A 17801-nucleotide genomic window follows, 5' to 3' on the forward strand; every position below is an offset into this window, starting at 1 on the left:
AATATAGAAATTCCTATAAAGAACTAAGACTTATTAGATGACATTATAAAAAAAAGACATAGGTAGATGGGGAATAAATAATAATTAACAATAAAGATGGCTGCATATAATAGCATTAGAAAATAAAAATTTTGAATTTTATAAAAACAAAAAAAATCAATATTTTAAAATATTAAAACAAATTTTTGATGAAATTATTCAGTAATGACTTATTAGAGAGTTCATTGACCTTCTGAAGCGAATGGTTGATCCATTCTTGATTGGTCACTTTTTAACATAGGTTTTACGCAGAAGCGAGTATAGAACACATCTTATTGTATATTGCTGAATGAAATACTATAAGCGAAAAAACTTAGCAAAATATATCTTGGATTTTTTTCTGCAACTTTAACGATTTCTTTTAAAAACGTCCAATAATAATAGTAACATTGAGAAGAATTAACAGTGTTATTGAAGAAAGGAGAAAATTAAGGCCAAAAAAAAAAAAAAGAAAGAAAATAAATAAATAAAGAGATCGAGAAAGAGATCGTGAATTGTCTCTTCGTGGTCTTTCTTAACACTTTGTAGCGCATCCGCGTTTCGCGATTCTCTGGATTAATTTACGTTTGTGTAAGTAAAAGTATATGCGTATGTATATACATACTTACTCGTTTCTACGAGACCATCGGAAAACGTGTACACTTTCGAAGAGATCTGTTGAAGAATTATTTTTGATAATTTTTCTTTCCATCCAAACCTATTCTAAAATTTGCTAAAGAAAATAAAGCGATATAATATCGTGTCGTGAAAATATCTTCCTGAAAGAGATCTCTGCCATTTGTTTTCTCTTAAACGAATAATTTTGACTTCATCAACGAAGAAAGGAACACATTCAATACGTTCATTTTAGATCTGGCAGGTAAGTGATTTTATTCGTTTGATTTGCCCTAGAAAACATTTTGAGAAAGCTAGCCTTTTTTATGTATGAAATCTTCTTTGTTATGTATTAAAATTAGTAACAGGATCGAATATATAAATAAATATAAATATGTTTTTATTACAAAAATGGTTTTGAATAGATTATACAGCTGGTATTTTAGTTAGACATATTTTTAGGCTTATTGCTCTTTAATTAAAAATCTTTCTAAAGGTGTGCAATAGAAATAATTTTTTCATTAATTAATATAATGAATTAAATAATAATTATTAAAAAGTGTAAAATGTTTTTTCTTGCGCTGATCTTTATTCGTATGATCTACAAAAATATCTGTACTATTCATTCGTAATAAGTTTATCTTTCTGATGTAGAATGGCACGAGGACAACAAAAAATACAATCCCAAGCAAAAGCAGCAGAAAAAGCTGCTAAAGTAAAGAAACAACAAGGGCATAGTGCTAATGAACAAAAAAAGGCAGCGCAGAAAGCGCTAGTTCATGTGTGTTCGGTTTGTAAGGTAAGAATATTTAAATATATAGATGTATGTATGTTCTGCGTTAAGATATTATACTCTGTTTTATCTAAATAATATAATATTTTTATCATTATTTTATTAGGCCCAAATGCCAGATCCAAAAACCTATAAACAACATTTTGAAAACAAACATCCTAAGAACGACCTACCTGATGATTTGAAAAATATATGAGGGTACGAATGCTTGCAAGAGATCGCATATAAGCATGAAGAAAGAGAGAAAGAATAACTACAATTGAGTGATATAGTTTAAGATTCATCCAATATTAAAATAGTTTCAAAACGAAGAAATAAACAACACCCTGCTAGTGTTTTTAAGGAACTGTTTCACAGTTACAGAGATGAATTATCATGCACACTTAAACATTTGTGTATAATTCATGATGTGCTTGTGGTAAAATTTGATTTGTAAAGAAATACCTTAATTATTCATATAAATCAAACCTTTAACTACTTTTAAACATAGCACGAATACATCAGAATCTGTACATTACTAAATAAATAATTTAATGATTTTAGTAAAATAATGATTTCAGAAAAAATGTGATTTAATTTAATAAGTTATAAAAAATGGTCAATTTCTTGTCTATTTTACAAACAGAAATTGCCATGCGAAAGATAAAATAACTTGAGAACTTTTAAAAATTTGTATAATCTAGAAAAAATATTATATATCACCGAATAGAATAATTAAAAGTTATACAATTTTGTTTGACAAATATAATAAGTATACTATCCAGCTTTTAATTTTTTATAAAAACATTGCCACATCAAATAATATATTTTAAGATTATTTGCTTTTGTTACTTAGTTAAAAAATGTCAAACAACAAAATAACTGCCAATTTAGAGAAATTGTATCGATTACTATCTAAGTAAATACAATGTAGCTGAAGTCCTTTTTACATAGAACTTTATGTTAATCTAAGAATAATTAAAAAAAAAACACAATTTTAAAACTTTAACATGGATGAACGGTATGTTAAAGAGCGAAGTAGAAAATTGTACTTAAATTGTTAATGTTATAACATATAGGATTCTCAAGACGTATAAATATATATATAGATCAAGTGAATTTATTTCGTCACATCATGCGCTTCATTTGCCCATATGTGAATATACGAACATCATTTAGCATTAATTCAGATATATATATATATATATATATATTATTCTTTTAGTATTACTCTATAGAATTTTATTTTCAAAAATAATTTCTATGATTTTCAAAAGATGTACAATGCAAATGTGTTTATTTATGATCTTCATTAAATTTAACATCTGTATTATGAAAGAAATTTAGAAATAAATTCATATATGTATTCCGTATTCTATTGTAAGTATATTTTTAACATTAGAATATCATAATGTTGCTTTATACGTTTTATTTGATTAAGACGTAAAGACATAAATATAGATATCTTCCCTATATGAGGCATTCATAAGAAAAGTAAATATATTACGTTGTGAAAGTCTGTACGATAGTTTTGCTTTTGATCTAGAATGTAATATCTATTGTACAATTAATTTATTTAACAAATACAATTTTGACTCTGTTTGTTTAAATAAAATTTAATATAAACATTATAAAAATAATTATGAATTATTAATAAAATTTAAAATAAATTATATCGTATAATTCGCAGTAATCATTTTTATTCCGAGAGTTTAAAAATTAGATAATTTATTTGCTATATTTGCAGACGATTAATATTTATATAAAAAATTGATAATTTCAAGATAAATTTATGTAGTTTTTTTGAAAATATGCATTTACTGTTATAAGAAAAAGAGAAAATAAAAAATATTATTCGTTCAAAAAACATTTTATCGCGCCAGATTGATCTAGTAAGAAGATGAAAACATTACATCATGTTACGATGAAACTGAAATTTATCACTTATGATGAAACTTTACCGCGTGTTCATTAGACAACACGCAGGAGAGTGTCAATTTGTCAGAGTATATATAAGTGTCAAGTAAGCAACTGACTCTTCAGTTTTCAATTAGATTCGGTGAAGTTTTCATATTATCATCTCATATTTCTTGTTTCTCGTAATATTAATATAAATACAAACAAGTTTTACAAGAAGGCAATATTTGACGCAAGCATAGGTACGAAATCTACAAACGCTATATAAAAAAAAAATTATATATATAATATATATATTTTATTATTATAATTATTATTTTTTTTAAATATTTTTTTATTGTAAAATCAAAAAATTTTTTATTTCGTAATAATAAATAATCTATTATTATTTAGTATGATAATACTTGCAATTTGCCATAAGTTGAAAAATATTGTCTTTAGTTATTCGTATAGAAAAAGGACATAATATTATATAAAAATAATTATTCTTTATATATTTAATGATCACGTAGCGCGAAAATTGTTATAGATAATTAAATACGATAATTTCACATATGGATAATCTCAATGTATGACGACATCAAATTACGAATTATATTTCGAAATATCTCATTGAATACATTTGATTAGAATTATTTTTATCGAGTTGGGAGCAGTGAAACATGAATTTCAATCAGTTAACAGTTCTTACTTTAATGACGAATTTTTAAAAAATCGTATATTGTCATTTTGAAATTAATGATCGATAGCCAAAAGGTGGGATATTTGAATTTAAAAATTAAAATTGCGCTATAAACGGTGATATAGATACAAAAGTAAATACATTTCGTTGCTTCTTTTTGAACATTTAGAATATCGGTGGGTCGATGTAGAATAATTTTTTATTTGTTAAATATACGATCAAAATAGGCAAGGAATAATAATTATTTCACGAGATAAATCGATTTTTTTCGTTGTTCTTCTTCAGTGATTTTCGAATAGTATCAAGAAGCAAAGTATCACGATGGTGGATTCCGTCTTTTTAACACGTTCGTTCGGTACACCAGCGGAAGGTGTAAAGGATCAATATGCCGATGGAAAAGCTGCCAAAGTATGGGAGATCTTTATCGGCGATAAAAATCAAAGGACACAAAATTATCGAGACTTTTTGGTTGGTCTCCTTAAAGAAAAAGGATGCAAGAGAATCTTGGATGTTGCCTGTGGTACAGGCGTTGATTCCGTGATGCTCCTTGAAGAAGGTTTTGAAGTCGTTAGTGTTGATGCTTCTGATAAAATGCTCAAGTATGCTCTCAAATCCAGATGGGAGAGAAGAAAGGAACCAGCTTTTGATAATTGGGGTAAGAATTGGTCATTTTATTTTGTATTTTTCTCGATTTGTTATGAAGAAAGTTATGAAATTATCGTGAACCGCGTACCGTGATAAAGCATTTATTCACCATTGTATTGATTGACGAAAATATTTATATGAATATCGTATTTTCTTATCTATTAAGTGGGTGATACTAAAATTGATGAGTAAGGAAAGGGTCAGTATGTTATCGATGAATCGAAGTTCTTTATATCGTATACTTCTCTTTCATCATTTATCTTTTTTATTATAATTGTTAATAAATCTTTGATAGCTTTTATTTCGATGACAAATATTTATTTCTTTTTCTCTTTCACTTCTGACTTTTGATTAATTTATTTTTCAGTGATCGAGGAAGCAAATTGGCTGACATTATCGAAAGATATCAGTCATCTAATCGGAGACGGTTTCGATGCTGTTATTTGCCTTGGAAATAGTTTTGCACACATGCCTGATTCATATGGCGATCAAAGAGAACAAAAGTATAATTTTTAATAAATAAATAAATAAATAAATAATGTTTATTTCTATATCTAATCTCTTTTATTCCATTAACTTTCTAGGCAAGCCTTTGCTAACTTTGAACGTTGCGTCAAACCAGGTGGATTGTTTTTGATCGATCACAGGAATTATGATTATATTATACAAACCGGAAACACACCATCGAAATGCATATACTACAACGTGAGTATCACGATAATAATTATTTTGATAAGATAATAAATTATTTATAATAATAATAATAATAATAATAATAATAATAATAATAATAATAAAAATACATTTTCTAGAGTCGACACACGACAGATATAAAAACGTCAGTACTTTATATATCAGGCAAACCAGCTATCGTTACTCTGGATTACATGATCACCATAGATGGAAAATCAAATAGAAATAATTCGGATAATGTTAACGAATTTAGATTATCCTATTATCCTCATAGATTGAATGTTTTCAGCGAAATGCTTGCAGAAGCATTTAGATTTAAAGCAAACCACACGATATATGCTGATTTTAAACCGTTGGAAATGGTAAAGAATCCTGGATTTTACATTCACGTGCTGGAAAAGTACTAATGTAAATTAAGTGATCTCTTTACGAATCCACAAAGGAAATAATTTCACGACGATGTGTGTAATTATTACATTATTTGACAAATCGCAAACATATGTCATATTTTGCGAGAGATGAATTTTTACTGTAGGAGTTACACAATCGATTTTTTCGTGGGATCAAGAAATATGTACATACATACATAATTCGAAATTACGTTTGTGAGTTATTCTCTCTTTTCTTGGATAAGAGATACAAGGAGAAAATTATAACTCGAAGAGTCAAGACAAAAATTCTCTTAGAATGGTTGTACATATATCAAATTGTTTTGTATTGTTATATACTATAGAAAAAAATGTACGATCGTCTAAGTATAATCATTCTCATCAATGTGATAGTAATATAAAGTATTTAGTATAAACAGAGATATGTGGGTGATTGAAGAATAAAACATTTGTTACCAATTATGATCTTTTTTAATTATAAATTCGAATTACTTGCCTCTTTTTTATTCTCCATATTCCTTCGACTTCACAGATTCCACAATTAAATTTGCTAATTGTTAAACTTGAAAATACAAGTTTTGAGATATAGGATCGATATTGATATTATTATATAAACGATTTTTATATAAAATATTTTATTTTAATTTTCTTTACACGGTTTTTAATTATATTTGTCTTAATAATATATTAATATAATATGTATATATATATATTAATTTTACTGGTAGATTTAACTTTCGAAAGCTCCAAGGCATTAAAAATTGTTCAAAGTTCCATTAAAATAAGTCAGTTATGTACAATATGTATTTTTCCTTGTTTCAATTATTCATGCGAATGATGAAGCGAAAAATACCCTACTTAAATTCAATTTATTATATAATATAAATTTATATTTTGTGTCTGTGTTATACGGAAGTCCAAGGCGATTGTGCGTAAATTTGCTATTGTATTTTTTACGTAAAAAAATATTTTTGCGATCAGTGATTCATTAGTACCATGTATAATTTTGAAAATGATACAATCCATATCCGAGTACTACACGATTCTATTATTTTTTATTAAAATTCTACTTATTGTCTAAGAAAAACATTAAAATGGAATGGAACTACTTTACCGACACTTAGCTACAATTTAAAATGACGAGGAACTACTTTACCAACATTTGGCTGTAAATTTAAAAATGAAATCAACAAAAGATTTGGAAATAAGATAGAACAACGTTACCAAACGATTATTGAAGGTTTTTTCCTATTGCACGTGTTAAGTAACGCGTAATTAACGAACCCGGATCTTGATTTGTGTAATGTATTCGTGAATTTCCATTTCACAAATACTCGCGTATTTAAAATACGCGTTCAAAATTATTGGCTTCAGTGTACCTATATTATGTTTCTATTAAGTAATGTAATACAATTAGTAATGTAAATTAAAAAACTATTCCGATAATATTCTTAATCCTTTTTCTTCTCTGACACAGAAGTTTTGGAAGGTTTAGATGGAAAAATAACAAACAATGACAATTGAATAACCGATAGAAGAAAACCGACCGAGTTCTGAAACTATAATCATTTCATTCAATTATTTCTACCCTTCAAATATCTTGAATAAAAATGTATATTATATTTTTAAATTAATATATGTACTTACGATCACGAAAATATTATTTATAATAATTCCATATAACAACCATTGGAATGATACTGCGGTACCCATAACAATAAGCGGGAATGGAAGAATCGACGTATCTTTAGTCTTTATAATATTTCCCTGTAAATATAGAATATAATAATATAAATATATATTTAATATTGTGTAAACGATCATATATATTTTTAAGTATTACGCTTACAAGATGTATAAGAGGAGACGCTATTAAAAGATAAAGTAAAATGGTTACGATTATACCAAATCTGTATTCTACTTTGTCGGGATTCTCCATTTGAGCGTACGTTAGGAACACTGCTATTAGACCCACTGCTTTGCTTATTAACATAAGCGTATCTTTCTGGAAAAATAATCACATATGATAAGAATTTCTCATTACAATTTTCTATTTTTAATAAATCTAATCCTACAATTATAGATAAGAGAAATGAACGAATGTCGGATTTTCTATTATAAGATATAATGAAACATATCCGGACAAGGTATTCATTGATTAGAAAATGGTCGCATGATTACATAATTGCTTTAATATGTCAGGGCAATTGTAATGAATCTTTTATTATCAACTGCAAGGGAATAGCGACCTGTACATAATTTCTTAATTAGTTGAATATTTATATTAGAATTTATAATTGTTAAATATATCATTTTTGAATTATGATAGTATTAATTTCCCATAGGATTATAGGGTGTACTGTTTCAGGTATACGTGGCAAATAGTAATGACACCTTGCTGTTGGTCAAATGCAACTAGGCAGAGACTATGTTAATAAAACGAAACATCTTACCGTATGTGGAGAATAATAGTAATACACAGCCATATATATTACGTTTGTTACAAATCCGAAAACGTTAACTTTAACCATGACAGAGTCACCAAGCATCAAAGCATAGCGCAGCATTAATATTGTCCTGCACGAAGTTTTTATCTCGTTAATATATTATTCTTACTTATTTTTATTTTCATAATTTTTAATGATAAGACAGTAGAATAAGTAATTAATAATTTAAATACAAGATAAGATAAAAGTCGCTTAGCCCAGAAAGTTTTTGCACAGAAAGAAAAAAATTTGTTTTAAGGAATATGACTTTTATCCCATCCGGTATATAATTTAATTATGCACAAGCATACAATTAATTATTAATTTATTAGATTTTTAATATATTTACAAAATATAAATAAGACTTGATACTTACATTCCTACACCACCTAAAAAGGGCATAGGATCGAAACCCTTCGAAGTTCCCTTTTTGTAAATGTCCTTGCATACAAAACTAAAAGAAAAAATATTTATTTATTTAATGAATTATTTTCATTTCTTCTTAGATTCAATATAATAATTATTATCATTTAGATGTGTAATCATCACGTGCTTGTTTCTCAAGTGTCGCGCTTCAGTCTATTCTTTTCAATTAGTATATATTATATATAAGTTTCTATTTTTCTTTTTCTTTTGATATAAGTATTGCATTTGACACTCACGTTCCTGACAACATGTGTCCTATTGTCGTAATTGCAGCACATGTTCCAACAATATCTTTATATTCTTCTAAAACCATTTTTCCTTATAATTTCGTCTAAATTTCCTCTCAAGGTTATCTTATTTTTTTTTAATCTTCTCAATCTATGTGATCACGTTAATAAGCTCAATCAACAAATGGATCTATGACACGAACTTCGATAGAACCTCTTAATAATACTGATTGATATTCTCCAAATGCTATGATTACTTGCATACAGTCGGTGTTGTCAAAGAGTCATCTTATGTTAAGCTTAGAAAGTTTTTGATCAATTCATCCCGATTTATATTGCATGTATACTTACCGACTGTAAATACAAAAAGTGATCAAGTTTCCTTTTTTATCTACCCAGATTCATTTTAGTTTTTAACGAGACTACCAGGGGGCGACAGTAGGTACTTAACGCGATGACGGTACAATACTATCAAAAAATTCTTTGATAGTAATATATATATATATTAGCATATGGTAGTATGTGATATATTTTTTGAAAGTATCTAGTACAGTTATAATAATATATAATATAATATATGTACTTCGAAGAAATTTATGTTTCGTGTGTCTGTAAAACGATGTAATTATTTTAATTTCATGTATTCAATTTTATGTAATTATTTAAAATCTAAGATTATAGCGTTCTGATTTTAGCATTCTTATCATTTTTATTATACCTTAAACAATAAATATCATCTATTGAATTTGGATAAAAAAAAGAAGGAACTTATGGAACAACCTAATATTAAAATTAATCCTTCTCCGAAACAAATTAAAATAAAAATTACATTAAAAAATTCTCATTTGTGCAGTTTACGGTACCTGTAAATATATAAAAGTTATTAAAAAACATTATAAAGTAATTAGTTTCTGTAGATGAAATGGATAGAAGGAACTAAGGAAAGGAGTAAAAGAGTATGGTATTAATTAGGAAGTTAAAAGAAACTAATTACAATTATAATGTTTATGGTAAGCGGTCTTTGGCTAGATTTTACTTGCAATGGAATGTTTAACATATAAAATATAAAATATGTTAAACATTATACTGAAAGTAAAATACCATTGCCCAGGTCTAACCACGAGGAGGTAACCGCTTCTGAAGACCCGGGATGTGCATCCTGAAGATGTCCCCATCCGAATTGAATTGAAACCAAAGAAAATGATTACCCCGAGAACGTTTTTTAATGAGCCCCACTCTTAGGCCCCATCCTAAGAGTTTAATTCGGAAATCCTTGCAATTATTATTGAGAATGAAGAGAAAAGTGGAATGCCAAAAAACAAAATGATAAACGAGGAGTGAAACATGAATAGAATTGAAAAAATATTGAACCTGTGAACAAATAAAATACATTAAAAATACATTAAAAATAATTATTACACGCTTGCGATTCTAAGGGGAGAACAATAAACACACATCAAAATTATACATTTAATTATTATAATAATAATTTCCTAATACCATCCGTTACTATAACTAAGTCCTTGTCTGGTCTTCCTCTGGTCCTAGTATGGTCCTCCTCCTATTGAACCTGCAACAAAAAAAACAAAGGGGTATGGAAGAAAAAGAAAAGTGGGCTTAGGAACGAACCTGAAAAAGTAAAAGCTAAGATTATTTTAGATTTGCAAAGATGCAATGAATTATCCATGGTATCTATAAAAATTTTGACTGATCCATGGTATCTGTAAACACATAAAAGTGCATTAACAATGATTTTTCTCACAGCAACATAAAACGAGGAATTCATCTGAAAAGAATTAAAGTAACATCGATAATTTTACTGAAAAGTAACACACTTTCGTATAATTGCAATATAGACACATACGGAAATTACAAATTATGAATATTTTCCATTTAATAATTTTGCAATTTACCTAAAATATTGTACAATAAAAATAAAGGTATATAATTTTGTGCTGTTCCATGGTACCTGTAAAAATAATTACATCATACCACTTACCATAATAATTATATCATACCATTTACCATAACTCAGTCCTCTTTTGATTCGTTTCTTCTTTCTCTTGAACGGAGTGTTGCATTCCCTCCATAATCCATCCTGCCAACAAAATATTAAAAATAGGATCGTTTGGTGTGGGTGGAATTATAGGTAAGGACATGATTCTATCTTTGGAGGTAAGATAGAATCAAGGCTCGCGTGGGCAGGGTCGCATCCCTGAAGTAGACCTTTCTTCGCAAAGAAAGAATCTACCCGCTACCCATTGAAAAAAATGCTGGAAACGAACCTGAAAAAGAAAAAAGAAAGATTAGTTTGGATTTGCAAAGATCCAATAAATGCATTGGAATTAATCATATCCTGAAACAAAATAAAATGAAAATTAAATATATAATATAATAATTGATTAAATCTTAATACCTAAAAATGTAAAAGAGACATTAAAAAACATTATAAGATAATTAGTTTCTACGAATGAAATGAAGAATGAAAAGTGGGGAAACTGTGTGTAATAGGAAATCAGAAAATGATATGATATTGGAGCGGGAACTCGGGAATGGTATTGTACTCTATCATGATTTTAAAGTATTTTCTATCTTTTAAATGAAATATCATTTATAAAATTAAATTTTCGTAATACTCGATTTATTTTAAGGAAAAATTATGTTTGGTTTTTGGTGGGTGGTATGGCAAATCCAACGATGGTCACCTGTAACAAAAAGAAAACTATTTTAATTATTACCATTCTTAATAACCATTATAAATTATTGACGAGCAAAACAAAAAAATAAAACAATAAAAATATCAAATGACCAACGAGCTATTTTCAAAAAATTCAACCATGCCGTTGAATTTGAAAATAACTCATTAAGTCTGTAGTTGCCCTCTTGAGCCACAATTAAGTGGGGGCCTCTTCGGCTTTTAGCCTCTTCTTTCTTCAAGCCTACTGTCGGACATTCCCTACGTGCGAGCACGAAAAGAATCTTTGACCAAAAACGTCAATCGTTCCAAAAAGTATTCGCATAATTTGGCATATTACAACGATTAATGATATAGAATTAGAATCGTCCCTGATTCTATATAATAAAAAAGAAACGAACCGACCCTAACACAACCCTGAAAAAGAAAAATGTGATTAGTAAAACATCCTGAGCTTTTTACATAGAAAATAATTATTACCTTTTGGTCGAGAGATATCTCATCGCCGAAAGGAATATTATTAACAATGTAAAGTATCGATTCTATTCTAATACCAAACCGTTATAATATGCCAAATTATGGTCGTACAATTTAGAAACGACTTCAAGACATTTTCACCCAATTACTCTCAACTGCTTATAACACTAATATAAATGAAATACATTTCACATTACAATATATATGAAATAATTCCATTTATTTTCTTTCATCATACATCTTATGCAAATAATTCCGATGTTCGTTAGGGGGTGACTCTATTTATTAATTATTACAAAATGCATTCGCGTTTCCCGTTAGCTATCCTAGCTCGTGGACAATCAACGAACTTAAAAGTTCATCGACTGTGCACATATTACACGAGCACATTTAATCGAATGTCCGAGCAGTTAATTATGCTAATCGATGACCTAATAACACTTCGCACTTTTACTATCGAGTAATATAATCGAATTGAAATAAAAATAATACTAAAAATGCAATGCATTTCTTTGCAATATTTTTATTTAATTATTCTTTATATTGAATTATATGAAACATTTCAAAGACTAAATCGCGATAGTGCGAAGTGCTAGTTATAATACTTAAAACTAAGTATCAATTCATCAAAGGTTTTGCGGATTTGATTTCGACTCTATCTCGTTCGAGATACAATCGAAATAGAAATGAATTTCTTAAATGGTTGCAAATCCCTTTGAATCATGATACATAATACATATTACAGAATTGTCACAAAAAAGATTTACAAGTCAAGCAATAGATAGAATAAAATTTTTGTGACAATTCCGTATAAAACCCGGAGGTGGGGACTCGCACTGAAAAGTGCAAGTATGCCACGTGCCATTCCGGGGTCCTACCTACTTATAATTAAAGTTTCACATTCGCTCAAAAAAATACACATGCATACCCACCCACACACTCCACGGTTCTCACACATACCACCAGGGTGCAAAAGCCTAAACTAGAGAGCATGCCCCGGGGCACCTCCGACACCCTAGTTCAAACGCGTTTTCTAAATTTATGGGAGTACGTACCAATTGCTGTAATCGTCTGTCAAGGCTAGTGATTATTGCATAAATGACTAATGCAAAAATACAAGTATAAACTAGTATATATTGCATACTAGTTATATACGAGTATATCATAGTTTCCACAAATAAATGCGGTAACTCTACTATGCAAAACGATTGTTAAAAAAGAAAATTTCGTATCGTACGCGTGACTCTACAAGTTATTTTTATTCAATAACTTTAAAAAATAATAAGCGCGGTATTACGTATCGCGAAACGATGTACAATGCACATTCCTAACCGCACACACATGTGCAATGTACACCGTGCAATCACTAGCACAATGACAGACGCCAAATGGGGGGAGAAAACTTAAAACTAAACCCATACTAACCGTTTCTCACCCATACGTGTAACACCTGGGCACACGCATAATGAGAACGCAGAAAGTATAGGGGGGAGAAACGGGGATTAGTATATTAATTGCTGAAAATCCTAATCTAAGATTTGATTATTATATAAAAATGTTCTCTCATTAATCTAAGCGGGCTATGACTCTACAAGTCATTTATAATGACTTTTAAAAAGATTTTAAGAATTTAAAAAAAATAATAAAAATCTCGGACGACTCTTTCGTTAAATGGCTGTTCTAATGAAAGAACTGGGCTTTGAGCCACCATTAACAGCCAGAGTCTATCCGTCGCGAATGGGTTTGTCTTCTTGCTCATTTTTTGATTATATCGAAAAATAAAATCGCGATTAAATAAACTAAGTACGAAGCAATGCATGTAAGACATTTATTACATGCTTTATTGGACGAAATCGAGTAAATTAATACTCGATTTCACCACTACTAAACGCGAACGAAACACGTAATAAAAAGAAAAGTGCATTAATTAATTGCACTGTTAATTAAATGAATTTAACCGATGAGACAAGAAGACCTATCCTGAACTAATAATATAACATACAATAAAATATACAATTTTCATGAGCAATTTCAAAAAAGGACTAATCCTTTTTTGGAATCACTCATGTGCTCGTCAATAATTTTTTGGAATAATTACAACCAGTAACTCGTGCCGATTGGGACCTTTCATCCTCGGCATGATTGAGCACCGGAGGGACTTTAAATTTTAACTCACGACCTGCTAAATGTTATATTACATATATGTGGCATTTTAAAATAAAATGACACATGTATGCAATATGAACAATAGCATTAGAAGTTCTGCGGTGGCTCCAAAACACTCCTACTTCGTAGCAAATGGTCCAGCTGCATCCCTCGTCCATCAGATCCATGGGAGAATTCCTCGATGCACTTTTCCCGCACTCCCGTGACTCTAATATCGCGGTAAACGAATATAAGAAACTATAAAAGAGTTTCTTATCGCGAAACCGAAATTTTTTTATACGGCGAACAACACTGACTCTACATACGCGTATGATTCGAATTTAATTTACGCCCGGTCACTGACTCTACTTCGCGATTAAAATGTTACTTTAATTATTCGTACAAACACTGATTCTACAATCTAATTCAAAGACTGCATTGCACGCAGTCAATGCAAACAAAAATTTCACTCCCGATACGCGGTCACTTCACTGATGCACTTCACTGATGCACTTCACTGACTCTACTTCGCGAACAGTCTGTACGACTGTTTTAAAATTAAAAAACTATAACTTTATACGAACAAAATCTAATGCAATTAACTGCATTGCTCGCAGTTAATTGAATATATAAATCTCAAAAATAACGCGAACGCGAACGCGAACACGAACGCGAAACGCGACCGAATTTTAATTAACGAACGATCGTGCTTCTAATCCGTGATTTTAAATTATAATTATAAACGATCAAACACTCCCGTTACATTGCTTCGCGCACGAATTGCAATGATGTTCTGAAACAGAAAATGAAAAAGAACGATTAATATCGTCGTCGTAATCAAAAACTATTGAAAATTTATCATAGAAAATGTTTTATAGAAAAATATACTTACTTCTAATCTTCATTGATGAATGCATGATGGGTCTCCTACCCTTAGGGTGACGATGACCGAATGCACTGACTCTACTCCGCGATCAAAATTTTATTTTAATATTCGTACAAACGTGACTCTAATCCGCGATCAAAATTTTATTTTAATTATCGTACGAACATGACTTTACTTCGCGATCAAAATTTTATTTTAATTATCGAACAAACGTGACTCTACTCCGCGATCAAAATTTTATTTTAATTATTCGTACAAACACTGACTCTACTTCGCGATAAAAATTGTATTTTTTAATTATTCGCACAAACACTGACTCTAATTTTAACAACTGCATTGCGTGCAGTTAAAATATCAAACACTAACACTTGCTTACCTTTCTGAAAAAGAGAAAAGAACAGAACGATTAGAATCATATTGTTAACAGTTAAAAATTACAAGTAATTATTAAAGAAATATTTAATATAAAAATTAATTTACCTTCTATCTTCAGTGATGAATGCCCGATGGGTCTCCCACCCTTAAGATGACGATGCTGCAGTCGGTTCGAACGAAAATCAGAAACTTACGTGTTTCTTATCGCGACCACGACACTGATTCTAATTTTTACAACTGCATTGCTCGCAGTTCAAATATCAAACACTATCACAAACACTTAGCCTTCTGGAAAAAGAAAAAGAAAAAGACGATTAGAATCATTGTTATCGTTTAAAAATTACAAGTAATTATTAATGAAATTTTTAATATAAAAATTAATTTACCTTTTATCTTCAGTGATGGATGCCCGATGGGTCTCCTACCCTTAGGATGACGATGGCACACGTATAAACCGAACAAAAGAAACTTTCGGAGTTTCTTTACCCGAAAAATTTCCGATTTTTGTTTAACGATGCAAACACTCGAGTACCTCATTGCCTACGCGCTCGATTGCAATGATGTTCTGAAACAGAAAATGAAAAAGAACGATTAATATCTTCGTCGTAATCGAAAACTATTGAAAATTTATCATAGAAAATGTTTCATAGAAAAATTATACTTACTTTTAATCTTCAGTGATGAATGCCTGATGGGTCTCCTACCCTTAGGATGATGATGGGTAGACGGTAATGAAAATAAAAAACTATAAAAGTTTTTTATCGCGAACGCGAACGCGAACACGACCGAGACGTGCTTTACCGACCGCACTGCACGTCAAAAACGTCTGAAAGAATGCACAAGATTAGTGTTCCTAGAAAATAAATCGAGTATTTTAATGTGGGATATAATATGAAGGTAGTATTAAAGGGAAACAAATGTAATGAATTGTAATATGATATTAATTAGGAAAATGAAAGAAACTAATTATCATTATAATGTTAATGGCAAGCGGTCTTTAGCTGGATTTTACTTGCAATGGAATGTATAACATATAAAATATGTTAAACATTATACTGAAAGTAAAATACCATTGCCCGGGTCTAACCACGAGGAGGTAACCGCTTCCGAAGACCCACGAGGGATGTGCATCCTGAAGATGTCCCCATCCGAATTAAAAATTTCAAATAAATAAGATAATCTAACCAAGAGAACGATTTTGAGATGCATCACTCTTAGTCCTAAAAGAAAACTAATTAAAAATAAACACATAAAATAAAAATATATTAAAATTATTTTCGATTCAAAGTATGTTAATAAGTATGTAATGCTTATACTAGTACATATATGTATCTAAATAGTCTGAAATATAAAGACAGTGTATTAAAATATTAAAATAATTGTTAATTAATCGATAAAAATATCTAATGTTGTTAAAAAGTTCGTAATATATGTTCGGAGCTCCGTCCTCTTCGAAATTCCCCTTCAGACTGGGCCTTTGTCCTCTATGTAAATTACTTTTATTGAAAGTTGTTTATATGACTTTCCGAACGTTACGCATGTGTATAAAAGAAAATCAATAAAATTAATCAATAAAATTTAATATTATAAGGCACTCATTTTAATATTCTTTTAATTTTTATGTAATTGTTTAAAATAATATACATTTTTTTTAAACGTCTCTGTGCAGTGGTGACTTTGGAAGGGGAAATTTTAATCGAAAAGAATATTAAATTCAAATTGTTTAATATTCAAAAATATGTTAATAAGTATGTAATGCTTATACTAGTACATATATGTGTCTAAATAATCTGAAATATAAAGAGAGTGCATTAGTGCATTCCAATAATTATTAATTCATCGATGCAAGCGTCTATTGTTGTTTAAAAGATCGGAGTATATGTCCTGTGATCCCTCCTCCTCGAAATCTACCGTTGATCTGAGTAATTATCCTCTGTTAAAATTCTTTTGGTGAAAGTTGTTTACAGGACCTTCCGAACGTTGAGCACGTGTATAAAAAGAATAATAAACCTATTTAATAAAATTTAAGATTAAAACGTTATGATTTTCGTATTTTTATCTATTTTATGTAATAATTTTAATGCTTCTGCGCAGTGATGACTTCGAGAGTAAAATTCTGCTGTAACATAAAGAGAGTGCATTAATGCATTAAAATAATTGTTAATTAATCGATGCAAGCGTCTATTGTTGTTTAAAAGATCGGAGTATATGTCCTGTGATCCCTCCTCCTCGAAATCTACCGTTGATCTGAGTAATTATCCTCTGTTAAAATTCTTTTGGTGAAAGTTGTTTACAGGACCTTCCGAACGTTGAGCACGTGTATAAAAAGAATAATAAACCTATTTAATAAAAT

General features: G+C 29.4%; 3 protein-coding genes across 4 annotated transcripts; 2 read left to right on the top strand and 1 right to left on the bottom strand.

The window, feature by feature from the left end:
* The first annotated feature begins 254 nt into the window (after window positions 1-254).
* On the top strand, window positions 255-1974 carry LOC122525173 (zinc finger protein 706-like). Its single transcript, XM_043647846.1, has 3 exons — window positions 255-898; window positions 1288-1432; window positions 1533-1974. The coding sequence occupies exons 2-3, from the start codon at window positions 1289-1291 to the stop codon at window positions 1620-1622; spliced, it is 234 nt and encodes a 77-aa protein (XP_043503781.1). The 5' UTR covers window positions 255-898; window position 1288; the 3' UTR covers window positions 1623-1974.
* A 1382-nt stretch (window positions 1975-3356) lies between these two features.
* Window positions 3357-6190, top strand: LOC122524825 (glycine N-methyltransferase). Of its 2 annotated transcripts, none has more exons than XM_043647296.1 (5): window positions 3357-3428; window positions 4290-4659; window positions 5017-5152; window positions 5234-5354; window positions 5462-6190. In XM_043647296.1, exons 2-5 carry the CDS (start codon window positions 4326-4328, stop codon window positions 5747-5749), a joined length of 879 nt encoding a protein of 292 aa, XP_043503231.1. In that variant the 5' UTR covers window positions 3357-3428; window positions 4290-4325; the 3' UTR covers window positions 5750-6190. The 2 variants fall into 2 exon arrangements, with proteins under 2 accessions (XP_043503231.1, XP_043503230.1); XM_043647295.1 differs by lacking the exon at window positions 3357-3428 and adding an exon at window positions 3437-3564.
* Window positions 6191-6657: 467 nt separating this feature from the next.
* On the bottom strand, window positions 6658-9167 carry LOC122524826 (sugar transporter SWEET1). The gene is made up of 6 exons (XM_043647297.1): window positions 8880-9167; window positions 8594-8671; window positions 8185-8308; window positions 7581-7736; window positions 7379-7498; window positions 6658-7290 (listed from the first exon to the last, which is right to left on the bottom strand). Exons 1-6 carry the CDS (start codon window positions 8954-8956, stop codon window positions 7183-7185), a joined length of 663 nt encoding a protein of 220 aa, XP_043503232.1. The 5' UTR covers window positions 8957-9167; the 3' UTR covers window positions 6658-7182.
* Window positions 9168-17801: the final 8634 nt, after the last annotated feature.

This window comes from Polistes fuscatus, unplaced genomic scaffold (genome assembly GCF_010416935.1).
Source record: "Polistes fuscatus isolate 324 unplaced genomic scaffold, CU_Pfus_HIC Scaffold8, whole genome shotgun sequence".
Lineage (NCBI taxonomy): Eukaryota > Metazoa > Arthropoda > Insecta > Hymenoptera > Vespidae > Polistes > Polistes fuscatus.